Source organism: Salminus brasiliensis, chromosome 23, assembly GCF_030463535.1.
Source record: "Salminus brasiliensis chromosome 23, fSalBra1.hap2, whole genome shotgun sequence".
NCBI classification, from domain to species: domain Eukaryota; kingdom Metazoa; phylum Chordata; class Actinopteri; order Characiformes; family Bryconidae; genus Salminus; species Salminus brasiliensis.
Genome location: NC_132900.1, coordinates 26,105,962 through 26,132,348, shown reverse-complemented (window position 1 = coordinate 26,132,348; position 26,387 = coordinate 26,105,962). Strand labels below are relative to the sequence as shown.

Genomic DNA, 26,387 nt, shown 5'->3' with positions numbered 1-26,387 from the left:
TTATCCATGCTCCGCCCACAAGTACCTACTTTCAGAGCAACGGTTGCTAGTTTGGACAACAGCATGGAAATGTATCACTGTCAAATGATACTTCATGATATTTCATATGCCCGTTAAAAGGTCTCACTTTTAAAGCTACGATTTCACAGTAACAGGCCCCAATGAATACAATATATGTCCAAATGTTTGTGGACACCCCTTTTAATGAATGCATTCAGCTTCAGTTGCATTCAGTTGAAGCCATTGCTGGCACAGATGCTCGTCTACTCTTTTTAGAGAAGTACTGCCAATAGAATAGGACTCTCTGGAGCAGATACACATGAATCTATTGGCACCATGCACTGATGCTAGGTGTGGGCCAGAGGGGTATTAAGCCCGCCAGCATTGAGCTGTGGAGCAGCCGAACTGTGCTCCATCCAATATTCCATGGTGCTCAAGCTGGTCCAGCTGATTACACTGGCTGACCAGCTTAGCTCTTGACCAGCATAAGGTATATTTATGAGTTTGATGGTTTAGCTGGTCGACCAGCATGACCGGCAAGACCACACTGTTTAAACAGCATGAGCAGCATGAACAAGCTGTCGACCAGCAAGGCCAGCATGACCAGCATTACTAAGCTGGTCGACCACCATTACCAATCTGTTTAACCAGCATGTCCCGCATGACCAAAATGATAAATCAGCATGACCAAGCTGGTTGACCATCATGACCAGCAAGACCAAGCTGGTTGAGCAGCATGACCAGCATGACTAAACTGGTTGACCAGCATGAACAAGCAGGTTGACCAGCATAAACAAGCAGGTTGACCAGCATGAACAAGCAGGCTGACCAGCATGACCAAAATCAAATGCAACATATGCTAGTAAAACAGCGGGAGAGGAAAGGCCAGCTGATGTTGATGGATGTCGGAGTTAAAGTTGTACTTTAACTCGGTGGCTCACGGCTTGGATCAATACGGCGTGTGCACCTTATCCTCTCTCTTTGCTTTAGCACTCTGATGTCCGCGCTGATGACTGGACTGTCCTTCGCCCGAGAGGTCAGGACCTGCCAAACGTCCTGGGCCAGGCCAAGTTGAAATGCGGCAGCTCAAGACAGACCTCAGTAGAGGTGTGAATCTTTGACCCCAGAACACTTCGATTAGACTACGGTTCTTTAAGTCAGTGAATTCATGAAGCCAATGAATAGTGAAATTGATTCAATTTGATTTGATTCAGTACAAACATGACTCAGTGGAATAGAGACAATAAAAACTGTCCATCAACGATTTTGTCAAATTTCCTCTTACCAATTATAATATACAACATGGACAAAAGTATTGGGACACATTCATTGCTCATTCATTGCTTATGATATGTTCTAAAAATGAGTTTATCCGGCTTTTGAGGACGTACCTGTCTCTACTGTCCAGTGAAAGCTTTCAAAAAAAAATTGGAGCACTGCTGTGAGGATTTGATTGCATTCAACGACAAGAGCATTAGTCAAGATGTTTAATGACTACTGGAAAAAGTTCTGGATGGAGCACCATAATTTCAGAGAACACAGTTCCACCCCTCAACAGCCCAATGCTTGGGGGCTTTATACCCCTCTAGCCCATGATGGCAGTATCTTCATGTTTATTTGCTACATACAGTCTGATTTTATTGGAAGCATAGGGTTTACAGGGATTAGACAAGCTGTGTAAGTGTGTGCATTTCCACATCTGTGTCAGTAATGGGTGCTCACCTCACACTCACCTCTTTTCGGGACTTTTCAATTGACTCAATCTCTTTTTCCATTTCTTGTTGAAGCTGGGTCATCTGCAGATGAGAGGACAAAGAATTGAAATCACTAGTTAATATCATTCTTCACTTCTTGTAAAACTGTAGTTTAGTTAGACATGGATACTCTGGTGTGTTGTGAATGATGCACAGTGGAACTGTAGGACCCCCATGGCCTCTGTGGGTGGACAGGGTGACATGTTTGAAGAGAGTGGGCGTGACCCCATATTGGCACCTTCTGACAGGCTACACCTGCACAAGATCCCAACTGATCCTTACAGCAATCAAAAGGCTGAAAACATACTACAGCCAAAACACTGTGCGAATATAAAAAGCCCTATATATACAGTCATAGCCAAAACAAGAAACAACAGAAAAGGTTCTGTGACATAAAATGACCTCTATTAGGTGACGCTGTAGTGATTCTACAGCAGCAGTAGCAATGCTCAGCGCGGCCGGCGGTCACAATAGCAGCAACGCTAACAGCGATGCCGGCAGATGGCGCTGTAGTGATGCTACTGTCAGGGTAGTGATGCTGGGCAATTCCAGTGGTTGCATGGAACAGATGCTAAAGGAGTGGTTGCAACAGTGTGGAAATGTGCAAACATCACAACAGCAATGATAACACTGTGGTAACACTGTTGGGTGAGGCTGAGAGTCAGTGCAGTACTGGTTGCTGGTGCTGGGGTAGTGACGGTAACACCATCATTAAAATACCAGAATAGGCAATGAGTGGCTCAGCAGTCTATTATGCTGCCATCACAGCCAGGGGGTTATGAGTTTAGATCCCGAGACATGCCACTTTGCCATCAGTGGCCAGAGTCAGAGAGAGCATAATTGGTTGTGCTCTCTCTCGGTGGATAGATGCCATTCCCTCTTCTCATCACTGTAAAAGCAATGAGGGCTGGCACAGGCATCTATTAGCCACTGTAGTGGAGCTGGGGACCCAGTGTTTTCCACAGAACATAAAGACTGCCTGGTCTTTATGTCCTAATAAGAAATAAGAATTTAAATTCTTGATGTCCTCCTGTAGAGCATCAACCTGAGCCTCATCACAAGCATTTCAATGCATAAATGTCCTGACATGTTGTGCAAATGACAAATAAACCTAAAACTTGAAACAATGCCGCTTCGGCAGTAGTTTGAAAGGCATTTAACGGAGGAGACATGTTAAATTCTTACCCTCCTAGTGTCTGGAGCATTGCTACTGCTGGGGGGAGTTACACACGAGTGGGTTAATTGGTTGTATTTGATAAACAAAAAGAAAACAACAGACTGGAGTCTTAGGAAGCTACAATCATCCTATGGACAGATTAGAACAGAGCTTTTTTGGTAAAGCACATCTTTGTACCATTTACAGAAAATGAGGCCTTCAGAGTAAAGAACACAGACTCTTAGATGCTTTGACTGTGTCCATGGCATCATGAAATCTGAAGACTACCAAAGAATTTTGGAGTGCAATGTAGAGCCCAGTTTCAGAAAGTCATGTCTCTGTCAGAGGTCAGGGGTCTTCCAGCAGGATAATGTCCCAAAGTATACTTCAGAAAGTACTCAGAAATGGGTTAAGTCAAAGTGCTGGAGACTTCTGAAGTGACCAGCAATTAGTCCAGATGTAAATCTTCTAGAACATCTGTGGAGAGCTCTCAAAACAGCAGTGGGAAGAAGGCACCTTTCAAATCTGAGGGACCTGCAGTAGCTGGCAAAAGATTATTACCTTTATGTAATAATAGTATGAAATATACCTATATATTATGATGTATTATAAAGGTGTAAAAAGTTATTATATAATAAGCTTAAACCCAACCTTAACCTCAGTAGCCAAAAAGAGATGGTTTTACTCTTTAAGAGTTACAGGAGCTTTTTTTTGGGCCTTGTCTGTCTCTGTTTTTTCAGACATCTGGTTCGTTTCACCACCATTGTAAGCAATTCTGTAGAGCGTTTCACACAAAACCCACTCTGATTATTACTGTATTCATTTTTGTCCTGTAAATGTAGGAAAACAATTGCACACGTGCATACACACACACACACTTGTCTACAGTAGCAGATCTTTTCAGTGGTCAGCTGGTGGTGCTTTAGATCAGTGGACGGCCAGTTCATTCTGAGGCTTTTTCACAGAAGCCAAGTGAACACCCAGCTGAGCCTCAGTGGTCCCAGAGCAAAAAAAAAAAAGCTCTTCGCCCTCCCCACTGCTCCCCACCACCCTGCTCTCTGGCCACGACACATTTGCTGCTCCATTGATCAAAGTCACCAAAAATAATGTGGAGAGAAAAAAACACACTTCATTTTTCCTCTTCCTTTTACATTTTTATGCACAACCTCAGCAGTAGACCTTCACATTGAGTTTGTCAGGCCTGCCACAAAAGGACCATTCAAACAAAAGGTGGGTCAGGCTGAATAGGTGGTGCTCTGAACTTCTACACTAAATATGGATAATCCCTTTCACTGCTGATTGAAACGACATTAAGGATGTCTTTATTAGGGGTTTTATGTCCAGGGTTTGTGTGGAGAGGATTTTTTGGACACCACCTGCTCCCCTATCATTAACCTCTGTTCTGTTCTGATCTTCCTGGGGTCTGGAACAGAAGAGAAAGGGACATTACTGACCTCTGTCTGACGTAGCTTTCTGTTTCTCGTCAAACTAAGAGAAATGCATACATAGTGATTAATTAGGCTAATTAGGGAAAATAATATTTTTAAACAAAATGATAAAAAAATTGAATAAAAAGTAGAAACAAATACACTGACTTTACTTCTATATTATATAAAGGGAAATATAAAACTGTTTAGCATCAATACTCAATACAAAAAAAATTCCCTTCTCTTGATCTTTATTTAGTGTAATTTAGTGGAATTTCATCAATCTATAAAAAGTATCTCCATAATTAAACAGTTAAGATAGAAATAAAGTCATTCAGATTGGTTTTAACGTCAAACAAAGAATTAAATCCCTCTAAAAATCTCTCATAGACAGCCTTTACACTAAATACTGGTTATGAAAAAGCTGCCGGATGCCTGAGACACTACATCCCTAAATAAATTCCTACTCCCACAGTATTGCTCTAGAATAAGAAGAGAGTATTAAGTTTACTAAGCAGCGCTGGAAACACAAGTGCATTTGGACACCTCCGCATCACAAACTACGAACTACATGGGACAACATGGAAAATTCATAACGCCATATTCAGCTGACGTTCAAATTTGGCCATAGTCATCAGTGCCATAACGCATAAATAGGGAGCTATTTCAGTCACAGCCACTGTCCTAACTTAGTTTTGTGCTAGAGCAGTGTGTCGGTCTTTCATGTATTTATTGAAATCTATTGGTGGCTACAAGCAGTAGTGGTAAAGAAAAGGTCTGTTTTTGTGTTGTAGTCATGGCGACGCCTGGTTCCATTCACCACCACTGTGAAGAACTGTAAAATCTGAGGCGGTAAGTTTCTCTACAGTGAGCCACAGTTTCAAACCAAACCCCACTGTGTGTGAATGTGTTCATCTCAAACACTGAATCATTCTGACGTTTTTCAGAAACCCGTGGAACAGAATTCCCCCTTAATACCTGAACAAGATGAATGACAATAGTAGTGTGTTGTATGCTATCCTCATTTTCCCTCTAATTACACCCTTTCTGCTGATTTGTGAATAGTCACAATATGGTTCAGCCCTTATACAGATTTTAAAACGTAGCTATGAATGGATCATATCCCCTGTGAGGAGAAGCGTATGGCTCTCTGCACTCAGAGTGGAGTGCGGCTCTTGACTCTGAGCCGTGTTTAATATGAGCGTTTGATTGCTGGGTAAACTCTGCCAGCTTGGAGAGGGCCCTCGCTGCTTGTCTCCCAGCAACCCCTGCCTGGGCAGGGGGAGACTTTTAACCCCCTGGCTTCTGTGTGGCCGAAATTCAAAAGCTCCATAGAGAACAGCGCACTCTTTCACTCGGCCTTCTGCCTTCATATTTTAATTTCGCTCATTGTGAGGCAGGAAAATTCACTTAGCCAGCACATGATGCCTGGCAATCACCCATCATTTCGACACAACGTTACACTCAGTAACTAGGGCTTAAGTTAATTTCGCCCAGCTCTTTTATGACTTAGCAAAGAGCTGCTTTGTGCCGCAGCAACAGTCTGCACATACATTGAAATGCATTTACAACAGAAATTAAGCCCTTAAACTGCAATGGCTCGTAGGGGGTGGGCCATATGACGTTATTGTTACCATGCTAAATATGTCATGACATGCTTTTTGGAGTGTATTGGGTCAGCGCTTTAAGAACACTGAATAATAGCAGGTATCTAAAAAAAGACATATATAGCCATTATAGGACAACAACCGCAACTGGCTTAACCACACAGATCAGCCATAACATTACAACTATGCCTAACATTGTGTCGTCCCCCTTGTGCTGCTAAAACAGCTCTGAAACTTTAAGGCATGGACTTCACAAGACCTCTGAATGTGACCTGTGGTGTCTGGCACCAAGACTAAAGTTATCAGTAGCAGATCCTTGGTGGGACCTCAATGAACATCAACGCACCTTGGAGCACTTTTGGAAGGTACTGACCACAGCATACCAGGAACACCCCACAAGACTTGTGGGGTCTGATGTTTTGGAGATGTTCTGACCCAGTCGTCTAGACTAATGCTTCTCATGCCTGGATCTTGAGGCCCACTGCACTGCAGATTTTAGTGATTTGCCTGTTAACACACCCATATTAACTCAATTATGGGCTGTTAATCAGCTGATTAGTTGGATTGCGTGAGTTGGGAGCAGGGAAACACTAAAAAGTGCAAGGATGCGGGCCTCCAGGACCAGGGTTGGAAAATACTGGTCTAGACATGACAATTTGGCCTTTGTCAAAGTGGCTCAGATACTTACGCTCACCTATTTTTCCTATCTCCAACAGATCAACTTCAAGAACTGACTGCAATAATATTGTATTAATATGTGCAATTGAAATTGGATAATTAATGCAATTTACTATACAATTTTTTTTTTATGTTATGGCTGATTGCTGTATAACCACTCCACAATCTGCTTAGTTTGAATAGGCTGGATATCAACTACTATATTTAGGATATTTAGACATTATTTTCATAGCAGTTTCATATCTGATATTGATCAATAAGCCACAATTTAACAAAAATCTATGAACAAAAAGTGTCGACATTTGCAGTGCTGATTGTTGTGGCCTATAAGAGGAAGCAGGCCACGGGTACGGCATCGCTCAGCGCTGCAGCAGTCTAACTGCTGGCACGACGCCACTCTTAACACTGCCTGAGGCTATGATCACACACACACTTAATCTTTACAGCCGCAGTAAAAGATAAACTGTGCTATAAATGATGCTTCCATGCGTTATTTTGCCAGGGTTTTACCAATCGGGACACGCCACCCTGTCAGCCCCCGTGCTGCCCGCGCTCGTTAAAACACACAGTAATAAAATGATTTAGTCTAGACCCTCTCACCCACCAGTTGCTCGCCAGTGGCAGAGGTTTGGTGTCGCACTCTATTGGCATGCCCCCCTGTGCTAGCACACACAGCAGCACAGCAATCTTTCAGAGGGAAGGCCATTAGCCTCACCTTAACCTGACATATGCTGCCATATTTGTCCAAGGGAACACACAGCAAACATTTCTGGTAAGGGGAGGGGGCGTCCTGGGGGCAATATGAGATTAGGGAGGTGTTTGAGGGCTGTTAGCTGGTAGCCGGCTGTGGTATTACCTAAACAAAAAAAAAAAGAAAAAGAAAAACACAGGAAAATGTGCTGCTTTTTTTAACATCTCTGATAGTGAACTAAATGCTGATAGCGAACTTACCTGCTTTCTTCCAGCTTCTTTCTCAACGTCCAACTGCACCTTTAGCTTCTCGTTTTCACTGACCAGCTGGAAAAGATCCAAACTGAATAGTAAGTGCAAAAGACAAGCAGTCACGCAATCAGCCATAACATTAAAACCACTGACAAGTGGTGACATGAGTAACGTTGATTATATGGTTCTAATGCCACCTGTTAAAGGCAGGAAGGGAACAGTCAGTTCTTGAAAGTGATGCATTGAAAGCAGGAAAAGTGAGCAAGCATAAAGGTCTAAGCAAATCTGATAAGAGCCAGACTGTGATGGCTAGACAATTGGGTCAGAACATCTCCAAAACATCAGGCAGGTCTTGTGGGGTGTCCTCGGTTAGTATCTACCAACACTGGTCCAAGGAAAGATAACCAAACCAGTGAACCGGCGTCAGGATCATGGGCAGCCAATGCAATCCATGGAGGCCCCATCTCAGGCTTAAAGGACTTACAATGACCTGAGTCTTGGTGCCAGATTCCACAGGACACCTTCAGAGGTTTTGGGGAATTCATGCCTAGATGAGTCAGAGTTGTTTTTGTGGCACAAGGGGGGGCTACATAATATTAAGCAGGTGGTTTTATAGTTATGGCTATATTTTCCTTTTTCCTCCTTGAAATAGGTTTTTATACAACAGTGATGATTTGTAAATCTTCCAGGTGTTCCCTGTTCATTGGTGCTATGTGGATTAATGTACTGTGTGATACCTTTTGCAGGGCTTTACTGTCATCTTCGGCCTTTGATTTAAGCTGGGAAATATCCAACGCTAGTACAAGAACATATGACAGAAACAGACACATTTAAGGTTAGTCACAGCAGTGCAAACATATTTTCATATTTTTACTAGAAATATTAATGTATATATCTATTTATCCATCTGACCATTCCTCCATCCATCGACACTGCATAGGCAAAAGTATTGTGACATTGCTTCTTCCAAAATCAAGGGTATTAAAAAAGAGCTGATCATGCTTTTGTTGGAGTAACTGTCTCTACCGTCCAGGGATGGCTTACTTCTAACAGATTTTGGAGCATTGCTGTGAGGATTGACTGGATGGAGCACCAGCCATCATTCCAGAGAACACAGCTCCACTGCTCCACAGCTCAATGCTGGGGGGGCGTCATACCTCTCTAGCCAACACTTGGCATTAGGCATGGTGCCAAAAGGTTCATGTTTATCTGCTGAAGAGTCCTATTCTACTGGCAATCCTTCTTTACAGGAACTAGACATGCTGTGTGTATGTGTGTGTGTGTGTGTGTGTGTGCATTAACACACATTAACATCTATATCAGCAATGGGTGCAACTTAAAGTAGATGAATGCATTCATTAGGAGAAGTGTCCACAAATATTTGGACATATAGTGGTGTCTATGCATCTATCCATTCCATCTAACTATCCATCTATCTAGGTAATCTCTCTAGCATTGTATTAAAATCTTGTATCTCCAAAGTGGCAGATTTATAAGTGAAAACTCATAACTTTGCTGAACGCTACTGTAAGAATATCCAGTGGACGTGGTCCAAACTGATGTTGGACTGTTTCTGTAGGACCATTCATCACTGAAATGTTGACACAATCTAAAGGGCAGCTGGTATTTTTGAACATCTGCTCAGTTTGGATTTGTTCCCTATAAAAGTAAACACAGCAGAATTTCACAGAGTATTTAGTAAGTGAGTGGACGAGTAAACCAGGAGAGGAAATCAGAGTACTAAGAGAGGCGTTAGAGTGGACAGCGGACACATGGTCCCCATGTCTTTGTTCTCCAGCTCAGTTTCAGGTCAGCGCCCACTGCAGGTCTGAATGGCTCCGCTTATCCAAGCGCACTGACAGGCTTCTGACCCGGGGCGTTGGTCTTGACACGTCCACTTGCGTGCGCTGACCATCACTGACCACTGGGTTCAAGGGCCAAGTGTGTGTTTGCACTGTGTGTTTGTGCCCTTTTTTCTTTCTATTTAGGCTCATTTAAACTGGACAGTGCTTCAGTTTAGTCACAGGCAATGCAAAAGCCTTTTAACGGGTGTCTTTTTGCCTCTTTCAATGGAGTTGTATCAAAGGAGGTGATGTTTCATAAAACACAAGACAATAGAAGACAATAGAAATAATGCTACATCATTACATCAGTTCTTTTCAAACGGCTGCCTCGTAGAACACCTGGTTTAAAAGGCCCATATAATGGACAACTGAAGCTTTTACTTCCCAGTCCTTACATAGAAAGAAAGCTGTATAGTTGTGTCCCCATCTTTCGGAGGCCGCATTCACATACCTACGGCATCACAGCTGTCCATATTTCGAATTGCATGGCAATGAAGAATCCAATGGGTGGATCTGTCTGTCTGTCTGTCTGCCTGTCTGTCTGTCTGTCTGTCTGTATGTCTATCTATCTATCTGTCTGTCTGTCTGTCTGTCTGTCTGTCTGCCTGCATATCTATGTGTCTGTATGTCTATCTATCTATCTATCTATCTATCTATCTATCTGTCTGTCTGTCTGTCTGTCTGTCTGTCTATCAATCTATCTATCGGTCTGCCTGTCTGTCTGTCTATCTATCTATCTATCTATCTATCTATCTATCTATCTATCTATCTGTCTGTCTGTCTGTCTGTCTGTCTGTCTATCAATCTATCTATCGGTCTGCCTGTCTGTCTGTCTATCTATCTATCTATCTATCTATCTATCTATCTATCTGTCTGTCTGTCTGTCTGTCTGTCTATCTATCTAATTATCTATCTATCTATCTATCTATCTATCTATCTATCTATCTGTCTGTCTGTCTGTCTGTCTGTCTATCAATATATCTATCGGTCTGCCTGTCTATCTATCTATCTATCTATATATATATATTTGTCTGTCTGTCTGTCTATCTGTATGGCTGTCTATCTATCTGTCTATCTATATATCTGTCTGTCTGTTTGTCTATCTATCTATCTATCTATCTATCTATCTATCTAGTTTCTTACTTTCTGTCTTTCTGACATAATCTAAGGCAATTGTCCTTTGTCAATATTTGAACACATGATAAATGGACCAATAGAAATGCTTCCAGATGAATAGGAATAAAACCATATTACACTGACTTCCATTGAAAGTGACAATATCTTGTTTTTAAAGGTATGGTCATTAAATCAGTCTGTTAATTGTGATGAATAATGAAAGGTTAGAAAATGGTCATGGCATTATGGAGAAATAAGACAATCAGACATAAGGAAATGTAGGATATGGGCCCTTTAAAGGATCTGGACATTCAGACGCAATCGGAATACTCCCCTGGGGAAAATATTCAGATGGTTACCAAAGTTACGTAAGCAATGAGTGAATGTCAAACAGTACGAGAGATAAAGCGCTGACCCTTGAAAATCCACCTGTCTCATGTTTACCTGCTTCTCACAGGCAACGTACACTGCAGGATCACAGCCATGATCTAACAAGTGTCCTCAAACATTGCATTCTGATCACAGACTGCTTTCGAGCAGGGGGGGAAGATAAGAGTGGGATGAATTCATATATTTGTTTTTCAAGAAACATTTCCTTATAAGCTGTCCTCAACCACAAATGTCCTCTAAAGAGCAGATTTATAAAACACAATTGCATTGTTGGGGAGAGACAGCAGATTAACATGCAGTCATTTTAGCAATGATCAGGACAGGGACTCTCTGGAGCCTCTGAAGGTGCCCTGTGGTATCTGGCACCCAACTAATCGATACAAAAAATGACTAAATGCAGGCTTTTGGATGGTGTGCAGGTCCTCATCTTTCTCCTATTTTATTCCCAATTCCGTCCATGCACCTCCTATAGTGGTCAGGCTTTTCTTCTCCACAAAGCTGTCCCACAAGCTCTCAATGGGGTTTAAAGGAATAATTTGGCGAAAAATCGAATGAACATGACGGATCCGTAACCCCAGATTCAGTCGATTCATGTGCTTCTTGAGTTTACAAATGAAGGATGCTAGGCTAATGTTGCTAACAAACACTGGATTTAGACTGTCACCAATTGAATCGCAATAAATACTCTTAAACACTTTTAAACGTTTAACATTTTTTAAATAACAATTCATTTATACAGTTGGAGCAGTTCCTCAAAATGCTGCCCCTCCTTTTAGCTCTATGGAGAATTTTATTTTAGTGATTTGAGGGCAAATCGAGAGACTAGTGTCTTTGTGTGTGTGTTTACGAAAAAAAGATTGGTGACAATCGAAGTCCAGTGTTTGTTAGCATTATTAGCCTAGCATTTCCTGTTGTAAACTAAAGAAGCATACGTCAGATACCAAACATGTACTGGCTGGTCGACTGCATCTGGAATCCATGACCATCATGTTCATTATTTTTTTGATGGACTATTCCTTTAAATTCCTGGCATCACCTGAACTTCCTAACTCGACATCGCACTCTATCGCTTCCCGAGTGGAGGGGTGAGGGGTCTGGCCCTGCCTTGTTGGCTGATCAGGTTGTTCTGGGGGTTCTCCACCACCACCACCAGCAAGAGATGTGAAAGTGGAATATGTGACATTCAACTTTACCCAAATCCTCCAGCGTCTGATCTTTGGCCTCCAGAGCCTGTTGAATTTGTTCCATCTCGACGTGCAAGGAGTCGAGGTTGTCTATCAGCTTGGCGTTCTCCGTCCTCAGCCAGGCTTTCTCCGCATCATCTGCGGGCTTGGAGCTGATCTGAAACAAAAAAAAGAAAAAAGAAAAAAGAAAAAAACGACACCAGGCCTTTTTCATTTCACTGTGCCCAACAAAAGACACGCCGTTCAAGCTGCGTGGCAAATATGAGCACTCCTCACAGACAAAGCCATCGGACAACTTTTTGCCTCCTACTATTTCCCCCCTGAATAACAAAAAGAGAGACACAAAAAAGAGAATACAGGCCGGGAGGAGGGCATTTTTTTTCATTCTTCCTTTTTTTCTTCTGCGCCCGGAAAAAAAGCGAGCAGTTACATTACATACAAAGAGTTTAATTCATGGGGACAGTTCTTTTTTTATTGACAGGAATAATGCATATCACACTCTTCGGGTGCCCCTGTCATTCAGGTCAATTTATTCTGGAAGTTCGGGCAGGCAGCTGAAGGCTGGCCAGGGGCCGGGATGTTGGGCTGGAGCTGTGCAATAAAGACAAAATACTACACTCTCAGCAAAAAAGGGTTCTCCACAGTACTGGAAAAGGGTTCATTGACTTTGAAATGACAATAGAAGGAATCCTTTTTGTTGATATTGAAAATGAACTTTATACCAATGCAAAGAACCATTCATTGATAAAATGGTTCTTTGCTTGGTTAAAGGGGTCTTTTTTGTATTGATGGAAAAACATTTGTAGATAAAAATAAAGTTCTATGTAACAGAAAAAGGGTTCCACAATCATTATGAGTCAAATAATATGTTCTGTTGCCACATAAAACCACTTTTTAACCAACAAAGGTTTTCCACAAATGTAAAAAAAGGTGTTCATGCTTAAATGGTTGTTCTCCAGGTTGCTTAAATGGTTCTATATAGCAAAAGTTAGGGTTCCACAATCGTTACTTTTCTTCATTTACATGTTCAAATAGTTCTTTGCCTGATAAGAGGTAAAATGTTGAAGTTTGCATGGTTTCCACTTTCATAAAAATGGTTTTATGTATCTTTGACTCAATAACGATAGTGGACCCCTTTCTGTTGCTATATAAAACATGTATATGCAAAAAATGGTTCTTTGCCTGGTTAAGGGATGCTTAGCATTGGTATAACAACAAAAACGGGGTTCCATTTTCATAAAAAATATTTTATATAGCAACAAAAATGGTTCTTTGACTCAATAACGATAGTGGAGCCCTTTTTCGTTCCAATATAGAACCATTTTGTAATCTAAAAAAAAATTCAAAGAACTGTTTGGAAGCTTCAATGATTATTTGACAAGTGGAGAACCGACCACCCCCACCCAGATAAAGAAAAATGGTTCTGTTTTGCAGCTAAATTGAACCATGGAACCAAAAAAAAATGTTTATTTACCTGGTATAGCAACAAAAATGCTAATAATAACAATAAAGGTTTTATATAGGAACAAAAAGGGTTATTTGACTCTTTCTGTTGCTATATGTGACAATTTAATGAGCCGTAACATGTTTTCCAGGAGTGCAAAGAACACGTCAACCAAGCAAAGAACCATTTAAGAATTCAAAATGTTTTTTGTGGAAACACTTTCTTTGCCAAGGAACCTTTGAAGAAGATTTTTATTTTTTAAATAAGAATTTGCTGGGGGGAAAAAAAATAATGAAAAAAAAATAATAATAAAAAATAAATAAATAAATATATATATATGTATGTATATATATGCATTTTGGTAGATTTCACTATTATTACACAAACACTAAAGCATTAGTGTTCACCCTGGAAAAGTTTAGCACTGCCCACTCATACTATTTATATAATTACATATAATAGTCTTAAAGGCACAGTACCAAAAATGTATTTCATTGGAATAATGTAGGATATAGGTTATTTAATGTTACTGTATGTAGACTTTATACTAATGCACCTGTCATTAAATGTGCCCAAATCTAAAAAAGAAAGAAAGAAAAAGAAACAATTATGAAAAAATTCTGAGAAAAAAAACAATTCTGGGGTTTTTGCTTTGACATCGTGGATAACATACTCATGTGAAAATGATGCACACCTTTAAATCAAGGCAGTTCAATGCATTACTTTTCGTCTGTGCGCTGCCCTAACGAGCACTGCCCATATTTCTGCCAGGCTGGGACGAAGGGAGGGGTGTTTAGGGGTGGTGTGGGGGGGGGGGGGTGCAATGGGAGCCCCAGGGAGTCCACCGCAAGCACCATTTCCAGGGGTGGGGGGGCTTGTTGCCTTTGTGCCTCTCCCTCGGCCGCGAAGCTGCCAGTGTCACCGGGATCACATCACACGTCGGCCTGCTCAAGTCCGCAGACTGAGAGCCGCATGGAGTCCATCAGGTCGCTGTGATGTCCACACAGTGGGCCCTCCACCATCGTGGCTATTCAGGCCTCGCGCATTAACGCGCCTTTTGCATGCCTGTCACACTTAGGACCGTACAGCCGTTCAAAGGCTTTCAAAGCTTCAAGAGTTTTTTTTTGCTGGCCTTTCTCTTGTTTTGTTTCTCTCTCTCTCTCTCTCTGTGTCTTTCTCTCTCGCCCGCCTTCATTCATAAGGAAAGCAGACAGTAGGCTGTTTGCAGCATTCATGATGATGCCTTCCAGTGATGCTGTAACACGCAGGATGCATAGCACAGCACACTCCGGGTTCTAATCAAGACCTGCTCCTGATTAACTCCACCAGGTGTGTGCGGCTCTGTTCAGACAGGCACTGACTTCCTATATTGAGTTTAACAGAGGCTGTGTTTACAGGCATACAGTAGCCCCATTAAGGACCACACATCATTTTGCTGACACTCTTATCCAGAGCGACGTACAAGGTTACTCGTATTACAGAGGTGGGCCAATATAGTGTTAGGAGTCTTACCCAATGACTCTTATTGGTGTAGCACAGCATAGTCACCTAGACCGGGAATCTAACCCCCGTCTCCCACATGGTGTATTAGCTTACTGGCAGGTTGTGGTGTTATCTGTTGCGCCACATCAACCACATGCACATGCATTCGTTGACAAGCTGAGGAATGTAGACCTTTCATCTGACAGGAAAGAAGCATGCGGGCTGAGGCGGTAGAGTAACATCTACGTCACAAAACACAGTGCTATCTAATTTACTGAAGCCGTAATTCATCCTTTAGCATCGTGTAATCTGAATGCATAAATTACGCTCATCTCAAACCAGGCCAAATAGGCCATTTATAAATATAGTGCCAAATAATGTTGGAATCCACGTAAACAAGTCTGTTTGAAACTTGCTCAATGAGGCTTATAAAAGTGTGTTGCGACTTCAGCATGCTGTTAGCATTATGCTAACAGATAGCTATAGTCATAGACCTGACACAAAGGACGATATACAAAATCATGAACATCGATTTTGGAGCGCTGGTGTGAGGATATGACTGTCTTTAGCATTACAAACATGTCAAATGTTTGTGGACATCCTTTCTAATGAGCAGATTCAGCTACTTCAAGTTGCACCCACTGCTAAAACAGATGTGCAAATGTACACACACAGCTTGTCTAGACCCTGTAAAGAAGTAATGGCAATAGAAGTGGAACTGTGTTCACTGGAATGATGGATGATGCACCATACTTTTGGGATGAGTTGGGGAGTTGGGGATAAAGTGTGTGTGTGTGTGTGGGGGGGGGGGTGATCATCCAACATCCTTACCTCAATAATGCTAGTTTGCTAGTTTTTAACTCTCTCTACACTCTTTTTAATACCCCTGATTTCAAAAGAAATAATGAATGAGCTGGTGTCCCAATACTTTTGTCCATATATTGTAAGTATATATGTTGGTAATTGTAATATCACAAAAACAGCAAATCTAAAACAGTCTGTGCTGATTAATTTGTTTTAGAATTAGTATTATTCAATATGTCCAATGACTCTAGAGTATAAGGTTCTGTAGATGTGATGAGTGACTGAGTTCTTAGGGTTTGAAATGTTATAGGAAATGCTGTGTGGAACGAAACTCTGCAGGACGGACATTCGCCAGGACCCCTGCTCCAGTAGTTATGAGCCCCCAGCTCTAACACTTTGCCATCTCTGGAACGGCCCCAAATAGCTGAGTGTAGCACACAGGACATCCCTGCAAGCGCCATCGTGCAGTTAATAAACACTGAATTGCTGGGATTGACGGCAACAGTAACTGAGCCAGAGCTTAGTCTGCATATGGCTGGCAGTTGTTTAGGCCAGATTAACCCCTCAGTGAGGGGCCATGTGTGTGACAAGCTTAAGCCGTGACTCTTTGACTGTGACGGCGATGATGTACAGGTCATGGATGGCAGGGTTTAGCTTATGCAGACTGGGCCGCTACCTAAACATGGCCAGCGGAGCCTGTAGCGTGGCTGTGGGCTACAGTAGCAGCAGATGAGCAGATGATCGTCTCCGAAGTCCAAATCCATCCATGCAAATCAAATCATGGCTTCATCAAATTAGTCTTAATGGTCCTGCTTCTCATATACACTACTGCTAGTCCCAAAAGAGGTCCACTCAGAGGTCCAAAAAGAAAGGTGCAATAAGGGTTCTTTGAGTGACACCACAGAAGAACCATTTTGGGTTCCATTTAGAGCCATTATTTTTTAAAATATGAGTGTGAGGTTCATTCATTTTTAAAAAGAGAGGAGGGTGGTCAATGCGAGCATAAGTCTAAGGCCTGAGGTCACTGTGCCATTGCCAAGTGTGGGCTAGAGAGGTACAAGCTCCTCATTATTGGGCCATGAAGCAGCAGAACTGTGTTCTCTGATGGATGGAGCTCCATTCAGTACATTTGAGAGTGGTATAACCAATCATCCAAGATCAGCCACATGATGCACTTATTGAGCTAAATGCAGTCAATATTCACAGCAATGTGTAAAACCCAGTCTTTCCAAGCCTTTCCAAAAGAACAGAGGTAGTGACTGCAGCAAAATGTGGACCAACTCCTTACTGATACCCTTGATTTTGGAAGAAATGCTGGCTGAACAAGAGACCTAACTACAGTAGTTAATGACACCAAACCGCCTTCCTTCTCAGTCCAACCTTCACCTCTGGCTCCACCATCTGCTGCGATGCAGAACTACAGGTGATCGTCCATGCGTCTTATCCGTGGGTGTGAGTGCACTCATTAGCACGGAGAACAAAGCTCGCCCTCCACTGAGCTGCACTTAGCTCTTCCACAGTGAGTGGCTGCAGCTTTCTATGGCTGCTCTAACCTGCCATCTGCCCACACAGGCTGCTTCTGTCTCTCGCGCTTGCTCGCTCGCTCACTCTCTCACTCTGGCTGGACGGAGAGAGAGAGAGAAATAGAGAGAGAAAGAGAGAAAGGGGTCACATAGGCCGTGTGAGAGGGCCTGCTTTGACACCTTATGACTCACTCATGTTGTTTTTGTAACCCCATTCACAAAAGCATATAGATGAGAAATTGATTTCTCCGCGACACAACGACCTGATTATTAGCAAACAGTCCTGAGTGGTCTTTTAGGCAGGGGAAAGTAGGCCATTAAAGTATAATCAACGGCTCCTTGGTCAATAACAACACAAACCAGGCTATATTTAAGGGAACGAGACAATGTTCCTACTGAAGGTATTCAAATGGGAAGGCATTGTTTGATAGGTCAGATTAGAGAAAGGTCCAATAAAGCATAAAATAAGGAAACTATGTTCACACATTAAAGAATAGGAAGATTAAAGCAACAGTATGTAGCAATTTTACCTTAAAAATAACCTTCAAATGATGCTCCCCTAAATCTCTGATAGGGATAATAGCATCTCTGTCATTGCCACTCTGGGCCGAAATACTGCTGCTACACTTTGGTGAAGCTACACAAGACCTCTTGTGAGAACTGTAAAAGTCATATTTGCGTAAAAATCCTTTAATGTTACTCTACCGCCTCAGTCCACATGCTTCTTTCACTTTAGATGGTTCTGTATCTCTCACTTGCATGTGTACAGCTGTCTATGAGGTTATAGTTTTGTATTTACAGCAGTGGTGTTAAAGTTAATTACACTCCCCAGACGTAGGGGAAGTCCAGGAGCAAAAATGAGTAATAAGACCCTCTATAATGAAACATTACAAAATCATTGAGTTGGTCAGTGTTTTTAAGCACTACCGGTATCCTTGATATGCTTGGAAATGTATATTGTTGCAATAATGATATAATATAGTCATGATGACACTGTCTCTTCCCCCTCTCTTTTATTTGATTTGAAGTTTATTCACCTTAAAATTACAAAAAATATATAAGAGACAGAATTTAGATTTGTACAAATTTGACAAAATTTTGATCAGAAATTAATGACACCATCACAATTGGAGTTGTTGCTTGTATAATATATATGTATATAAAAACATGGTTAGCTGTAGTAAATATGGCTGCTTGATATAATATGTGTATCTGTCTGTAAGTTACACTAATAATGAGTAATAAAGCCTTGAATCCCAGCATGAGGCCTTGGACCATGTATCTAAGTGATATGCATTTCCTTAATATGCTTAGAAATATACAATATAGTATATTGTTGCAATGAAGATATAATATAGTCATTCTTTTGTCAACTAAAGTCAACCATGACAACTCTAGATCTATGTAGATGCTTAAATGGTTCTTTGCTTGGTTAAAGAGTTTTTCAGATTGGTGAAAAACCAGATGTGGACATGGTTCGATATAGCACCAAAAAGGGTAAAAAAAAACATTGCCTAGTTCAACTGCTCCACAGCACAATGCTGTGGGGGGGGGGGGGGTTCTTTGTACCCATCTAATTGACACTTGGTTTTGGGCACAGTGACCTTAGTAGTCTTCCCAATCTATCTACAGAGATTCAAATTTTATATTTGACCCCTGTGCCTCCTTATAGACATTGATTGGTCAAACCACTGCTGTCCAGTGTGTTCCCATCTTGTCTGTTTGAGCTGAGATACAGTCCAAGTACCTCCACTTTCTTTGTGCTTTCTCCCAAATGCAAAAATAATTGTTATTAGTCACAGTCACACGGCTATTACGTAGATTATGAGACTCGGTTTTCAGTTAATTAAGAATTAACCAATGTATTGATTTATTGATGTTGATTAATTAAAAAAGTGACAAATATTTTTCAGTTACAAGTGCAAGTACTTTGTAATCCAGTTAAGTCATTTCAAATGTGTGTATCCTTTTAACACACAACACTACATGCAAATATTGTATATGTGTGTGTACCTTGAGCCGAGCTTGCTCCTCATACTCATTCAGCTGCTCTCTCAGACACTCGATTTTTAAGTCCTTCTCCTGGAGCTCACTTAAAAGGTCTTGAACTCTTCCCGTAGCATCGGGTACAGCCTCCACCGCCTCGCCAGTCTTCATGCAGAGTCACAGAAAACACAGTGACAGACAGTCAGACATCTGCATGCAGGAACGATCCCATGAAAATGATTTAGAATGATTAAAAAATGATGTATTTTTACAGAGAATAATAATTTATTGATCACTCATTTAATACCAAAAGCAATTCGATACAGTCTCTTCCCCTCTCTTAACCCTTAAACCCCAAGGCCAATTTGGTGTGATTTTTGAAGTTTATTCACCTTAAAATTACAAAGAATATATTAGAGACCATCCTATTTTCCGAAGATACCTAAATATGAATTTGAAATGTAAATATTAACAGAATTTAGATATGTGTACAAATTTGACCATATTTTGATCAGAAATTAACTACACCACTACAATTGGAGTTGTCGTTTGTATAATATATCTGTATATAAAAACATGGATAGCTGGAGTAAATATGGCTGCTTGATATAATATGTGTATCTGTCTGTAAGTTACACTAATAACAAGTAATAAAGCCTTGAATCCCAGCATGAGGCCTTGGACCATGCATCTACATGATAGTTTAGGTTAATGGATCGGATTATACTTGTTTTGTCTTCTAATAGCCGATCCAGTGGGTTTGGATTCTGAGCATCAAATCAGTCAACCTTAATTGAACGGCCTCTGTTATTATTATGATGTCTCCATTGTGCCTCATTCAAAAAGTTATCCAGGCTAAAGCTCTCCTTATAACTGCAACATGAATGAGTGGCGCTAAATGTGTTGCTTTTAGTGACTTCACAAAGACAAATCTCTAAAATGGACTGCTTACAGCGTAGTTTCCATGATTATATTTTTATATCATTTAAACTATGGAATGAATTAGTATTCTATCAATTTTTGCATGACATAGGCCCTTCAAACAATCCCATACATTTCATACCTTATAGCTGGCTTTGATGACTTCTATTGCGTCGGACAACTGCTGACGATAGCTGTTCCGCAGGACAGTTATTTTCTAAAACAAAAGGACCGACATTAGGTCAACATCTACAGCACCATTAAAAGATACAAACGTAGAGTCTCATGCTGTTTTAATTACTTCATTATACTGAGACAGCAGCAGTGTGTGCAGCAAACCTCTTTGTAGTGGTTCTCCAAGGCTTTGACTTTGTAATTAATTCTGGTGTAGAAATCCTCAGCCTCTTGCTGCAGCCTGGACTCATACTGAGCCTCCACCAACTTCACTTTCACTGCAGCGTCTTCTTTCAGAGCCTCCACCTCCTGATAGAAAAATAAACAGATAAAGAAAATTTGCATCTCTAAAAATATTAAAGTGGAAGTCCATGGATTTTTCAGAATGTATGTAGAATTCAGTCGCTGAGCAATATGGATTGTAAACAGTGTCTGAGGCACCAGGCAGTGTATTTAGAACAATCTGGTGTAATAACTTTCTGTGGGGGAGCTTTAAACTTATTAGATGTCTGGTTCCATTTACCACCACTGTGAACAATTCTGACCCAGTACATTTCTTTACAACAGCTGAATTACTTTTTTGTAATTGATCAAATTTCTTCTTAAAAAAATAAATTTTACAAAATATTTATTTTTGCCGTAATACATAATACATATATATTTTTTCTTAATTTTCCACATCCTGATTATTCACAGCACCAGCAGATTCTGAGGTGTTTCGAATGATCATGGATGTCATTTAATTTAACATTAATCCAACAAAAGTTAATTATTTTGTCTAAATACTGGTTAAGCTTTACTCCCCATCACAATATTGATTAACCAATGCATTTTTAATATGTTGCAAATAGTGTTGTTGCAGCAATAAAATCACAACACCAACATACTGTCTATATTATGTGGCCCTATTAGAGACAGAAAACTAAAACTAAATCATCAACACACACACACACACTCGCTCCCTAACCATAAACCTGAGCATAAACATGAGGCATTATGTGTGTAAGAAGGCCCTCATTCAGCTGCGAGCCTGCCAATCAATTTGTTTAACTCTGCAGGCAGGAGCAGTGATGAACGCGGCTGCTTCAGGCACTCTTCTGGGGCACAAAGCCACCATATGCCCTCTCAGCAGGCGTCCCAGGGCAGCCCACAGACCAGCCACTCACCATCACAGACGGAGGAATCCTCCGGCAAAACGGGATGAAAGGCCGGCAGCATGAATGAACTTGCGGAGCAAATCCAACGGAATGCAATGACACTCAGTGTCAACATTCAGTGGCCTCATCTAAATACAGAGGCAAGCCTGCATTCAAATGGAGCTACTGCTTACTGGGAGGCTGGATTGATGAGGACGTCCCATACAAATGTGAACCACTCATATAAGAATGAGTAAAGGAAAAAAAAAGGTAACAGTCTTACATAAGACCTTCACTAAGTCATATTAATATCCTAAGATCCTTAATGTCCTAATACCTTTAGTTCTGACTAGTTCTGCTATTTACTTTGAAAGACCACCTACACTCACACCGCTTGGGAAAATCTGCCACATTAGCAACAATAATTGACACTTAAAAGAATTACACAGATTTTTCACAATTCAGTGCTTGAGATGAGCACATTCTGAATGGGTTTGGTGTGAAGTTGTGGGGTAATTGCAGAGGAACGTACCCACCCAGATTTCTTTACAATAGCAAATGGTGAATTTTATTTACTATCCACACCCACCAATCAGCCATCAGCCTTCTGAGTTTTATATGTAATGACTATATAATACTAATAATGGTACAATAGTGGAAAACCTAAAAGTAAATAAAGCTGTCTTCAGGGACCGCCTTTAGACGTCTGGTGCCGTTCATCCCAACTATGAACAATTCTGACTCGGTAGATTTCTCAAGTCTTTGTTTGTATCTTATCTTAATTTATTTATACAGAAAGTTAAAAACTCTGTGGGGTTCCCCTTTAAACAGGCCTTTTTACAAGGTAAAAGTGTTTGCCATATTTCCAGAATAGATACAATACAATATTGTTGTGTTATTGTGATAAACTGCCTCCTAATACACTTTCTGAGCACTTTCTGAGGACATCATCAGTACAAAACACAGCCCAACTGCATGTTTCATTGTAAAGACAGGACACTGTCCTGCTATTATAGTTTTAATCAGGCCTGATGTGCAAATCTCAGTCGTATCGAGTATTTTTACTGTGTCCTGCATTGTTCTATGTTAAATCTTGAACTTAACTAATGTCAGAATCACCGTCTACCTTCACAAGTTCCGCTGTTTCATCGGAAAGACTTTTGACCAACGGCAGTTCGGACGCGTCCGTCTGGACAGAGGCATCTTGACCAAAGAAGCCTGCCCTCAGCTGATTCCCCAGTGAATACCTAAATAGGAGAAGGAGGGCAGTGACACAGGAAAGGCTACAGGCCAGATTGTCCACACTTAATGCACACAATACCAAGGTCAGGGAGGTCGAGGGACATCAGCATAACAGAGAGATGCCGGCTGCAGGATTTCTGTCCTGGGCTAAATGATAAATTAATTCACTTTACAATTTAGCTACAGAAAAATACAAACCAACAAGGACATTTTAATTTTACTCCTTTATGGCAGAAAAATGACATGCCTGTGTATTACAAATGCAGGACCATATATATAATAATAATAATAATAATAATAATAACAATAAAAATAATAACAACAACAACAATAATAATAATAATAATAATAACAATAATAATAATAGTAATAATAATAATAAATATGCCCATAAGTTTTGCACGCAAGAATCTAGTTTTAATTTTAATTAAGCACAACTGTAAATAATATTTGCCCCCAGATATGTGATATACCGTTGAATTTCCTCAATCTCCTGTGAAACAGCCTCATCCTCCAGCGTTAGGAATCTGCTCTCCGCTCTGTGGATCAGCTCCATAGCTTCTGCTGTCCACATAGGGTTGCTATAGCAACCTGTTGCCAGCCCCAACAGCAACGAAGGCTAAACGGCTAGGCTAACATGGCTAGCCAGTTAGCTCCACATAGCCTTGTGCAGAAGTCCCTGGGGCTTAAAGTAAACTCTGCAGTGTGCAGAATTCAGACGCAGGTGATATTAGCTTGCTAGCCACTTGAATAATGGCGTAGTGCTTTTTTTTAGGTACTATTAGCTCCGTGTTTCTTAGCTAAGCTATGCTAGCTAGCTAGCTAAATTGCCCAGCTAAACTAGGCTAGTGCTAAGTGGCTAGCTAGCTAGTTAGCTACCTCAGATTGCTGCAGGCAGCACCCCCCCCCCCCCCCCCCCCCCCGTCGTATTACAATTAAATTAAGCTCAGTTAAACCAAATAAACACGTTTTATGAAAAGCTGAAGCAAGTTTAATAATGAAAATATTATTAGCTATATATTAACAAATAGTATCTGATATTATAGGATTTGTATTTTATTATTAAGTATGGTCAATATTAATATGCCTCTGATAAAACTTAGCTAGTGATTACAGCTTTTTCCGTCTTGCTTTCATTAGATTAGCCTCAGCTAATCTAATACAAAAGACAACAGTGACAAATGACCAAATGCTCTTATGTGGAGCGATTAATCTCCTCACTGTCATTCAGATCTGTTGTGCACTTTGATGCCACTGGTCACAAAGCTGTCTCTCTTTCTCGTTCTCTCTTTTCAGACAAGGAAAAGTCCATTAAAATAGATTAGTCCAAAGTAGTCTGTCTAAATAGCTTAATCTCCGCTGAGTCTGCTTAAACAACATAATCCCTAAATCTGAAATATACTCCCCATAGCCGGGGCCAGTCACAACAGCAGACTCTTCAGCTAGGCCTGCCTATGTCCCCTCCCCGCCGGAGACGGCGTAGCTTGTACTGTATGAGTCTGCCCTCAGGGCAGGCCAATATGGCCCTTTAATTCATCAAAACAAATCGGCCTCTCCCAGCAGAGGGAGAGCTGAGAGCTGAGGGCCTTATTCGGCCTCTGTTTTCAACACATGGGGGTTTTTGATGGGATCTCTATTTCTGGCCAGCTTTTGGTCACTAGGCTGGTTTGCTAGTTAAGTTGTGCAGTTCAGTGTTTTTTTCTCAGTGAGGTTTTGGAACAGGGCTCTCAGGATCAATAATGCACGCATCAGCAAGCGGCAATGAGGCGTTAAAGCAACCGTCTTTAGCGCTCCCTTGGAACGACCCCTGCGGGGCAAATGAGGTCCCTGAGCATTTAGCTGTAGTTTATTTACTTCTCTTGTTTAGTATGTGATGTAGCATTCTTGTATGTAAGCCATTTTGTTAAACACACATATTTTATAAAAGACTTGTCTCATTAGTTCTCTGCCTTTCACAGTGCCACTGCTCGAAAACAATAGACCATCTGCAGCCAAGGACAATATCGCATTTCCCAAGGAAGGAGACCCCCGTCTGGAGATGTCAGTATCTATGCCTCATATTCTCTGTGGTAATTTTACTACAACTCCAAACAAAACACAGTAATTGGTCAAATGTGTCGTAAACAATTGGCAGAAAAATTCATCCACGTCTTGTTCCTATGCATTTAATACACATTTACGACTTCATATTATAATTAAATAATTGATCATTAGAACTGATTAAAACGTAGTTATTCCTAGATTTTGTTTTATTCACCCAAAAATTATTCAATCAAACACACAAAAGGCAAAGTTCTGAGGCAAACTCTTGTGCCCTGCATGTCGGCCATATCTTTGTACTAAACAGCGGGTGTGTTTTTGAAGCCAAGTCAAGCAACAAATTCCCCAAGACGCAGGCCACCAGCCGATGACGGAAAATAGCCTTGATTCGGGTCATCTGACACGAGATCTGTCCAAGGCCTTGGGGCCTCACAGCCAGTCTATGGTAGAGAAACACAGAAGAAAGGCAATGGTAAGCACAAAAACATCTGATAATTCACATATGTATGTATATACAGTCAGCCGTACGCAAAGGTTTGGGCACCCTTGGTTAAATGACATGTTCTAAACAATTTCAGCACATTGTATTACAACTATTTACGCCACATATCAGAGAGCATAATTGTGGCATGCACGAAAATGAGGGCACATAAACTATGTTTTATAATGGCTCCAAGTGGCTCAGTAGTGTAATGCGCTATAACACTAACTCTATGGCCCGTGGGCCGCAAGTACGAATCCCGAGCTGTGGCGCTTTGCCATCAGTGGCCGTAGTCGGAGAGAGCACAACTGCCCATGCTCTGTCCAGGTTGATAGATGGCACTCCTTCCCCTCATCACTCTTACGCGATGTTAGCCAGCACAGGCCACTGTTCACTGCCGCGGTGGAGCCGGGTACCTGGTGCTTTCCTCCAAGCGTGTTCAAAAAGAGGCTGAGGCTGGCTACTCTCCTAGTAGCGAGAGCATTGCTAGTACTATCGGGAACTATGAACAGTGGGTTAATTGTCAGGTCCAAAAGCCTATATCTATATATATATATTTTTTTTTAATTGTGTTTTAAGGAAAAATGTCATTATTAGCACATTTGTCGCTCATCCTATTAACAGGGGTGCCTAAACTATTGTACACAGTATATTACATGCATGATAGCTTATTAACTGTCAAATAGGTTTACAACAAGACTGAACACCCATTTAAATACACTTTTGGTTCTCTACAGAACTGTGTTGTGGAGAATTGTGGAGATAAAGTACGTAATGATAAAGGTTCTACCCCAATTTCTTCTCACTTTCATTAACAAAAAGATAAATAAAAACAGTCATAATAATAAAAGAGACATCCCGTGAAAAGGCAATTTCTCATCAGCTTTTGGCCACAGCTGCCCTTGTGTGTGCAGTAGATTGTTTGTGAAAAAAATGGTTAAATAAATGGAGAGAGCAAGGTGCTTCCTGTTCGGTGCTGGAGAGAGCTCACCTATTGGTTGTTCACAATGTCACATCACAATTTTCATGAGCCACGATTAAGAACTTGTAATAAAT

At 41.1% G+C, this 26,387-nt stretch overlaps 1 protein-coding gene across 1 annotated transcript in view; it reads right to left on the bottom strand.

Moving 5' to 3' along the window:
- c23h10orf67 (chromosome 23 C10orf67 homolog) overlaps positions 1-23,366 on the bottom strand; it is a 29,155-nt gene extending 5,789 nt beyond the window's left edge. Inside the window, exons 1-9 of the mRNA XM_072669478.1 lie at positions 23,284-23,366; positions 22,695-22,815; positions 20,598-20,741; positions 20,401-20,475; positions 19,365-19,502; positions 12,108-12,255; positions 8,302-8,360; positions 7,574-7,639; positions 1,734-1,796 (exon numbers count right to left, since the gene is read on the bottom strand). Coding sequence (XP_072525579.1) covers positions 1,734-1,796; positions 7,574-7,639; positions 8,302-8,360; positions 12,108-12,255; positions 19,365-19,502; positions 20,401-20,475; positions 20,598-20,741; positions 22,695-22,815; positions 23,284-23,366 — 897 coding nt within the window. The remainder of the gene's footprint in view (positions 1-1,733; positions 1,797-7,573; positions 7,640-8,301; positions 8,361-12,107; positions 12,256-19,364; positions 19,503-20,400; positions 20,476-20,597; positions 20,742-22,694; positions 22,816-23,283) is intronic.
- Between the last annotated feature and the right edge of the window lie 3,021 nt (positions 23,367-26,387).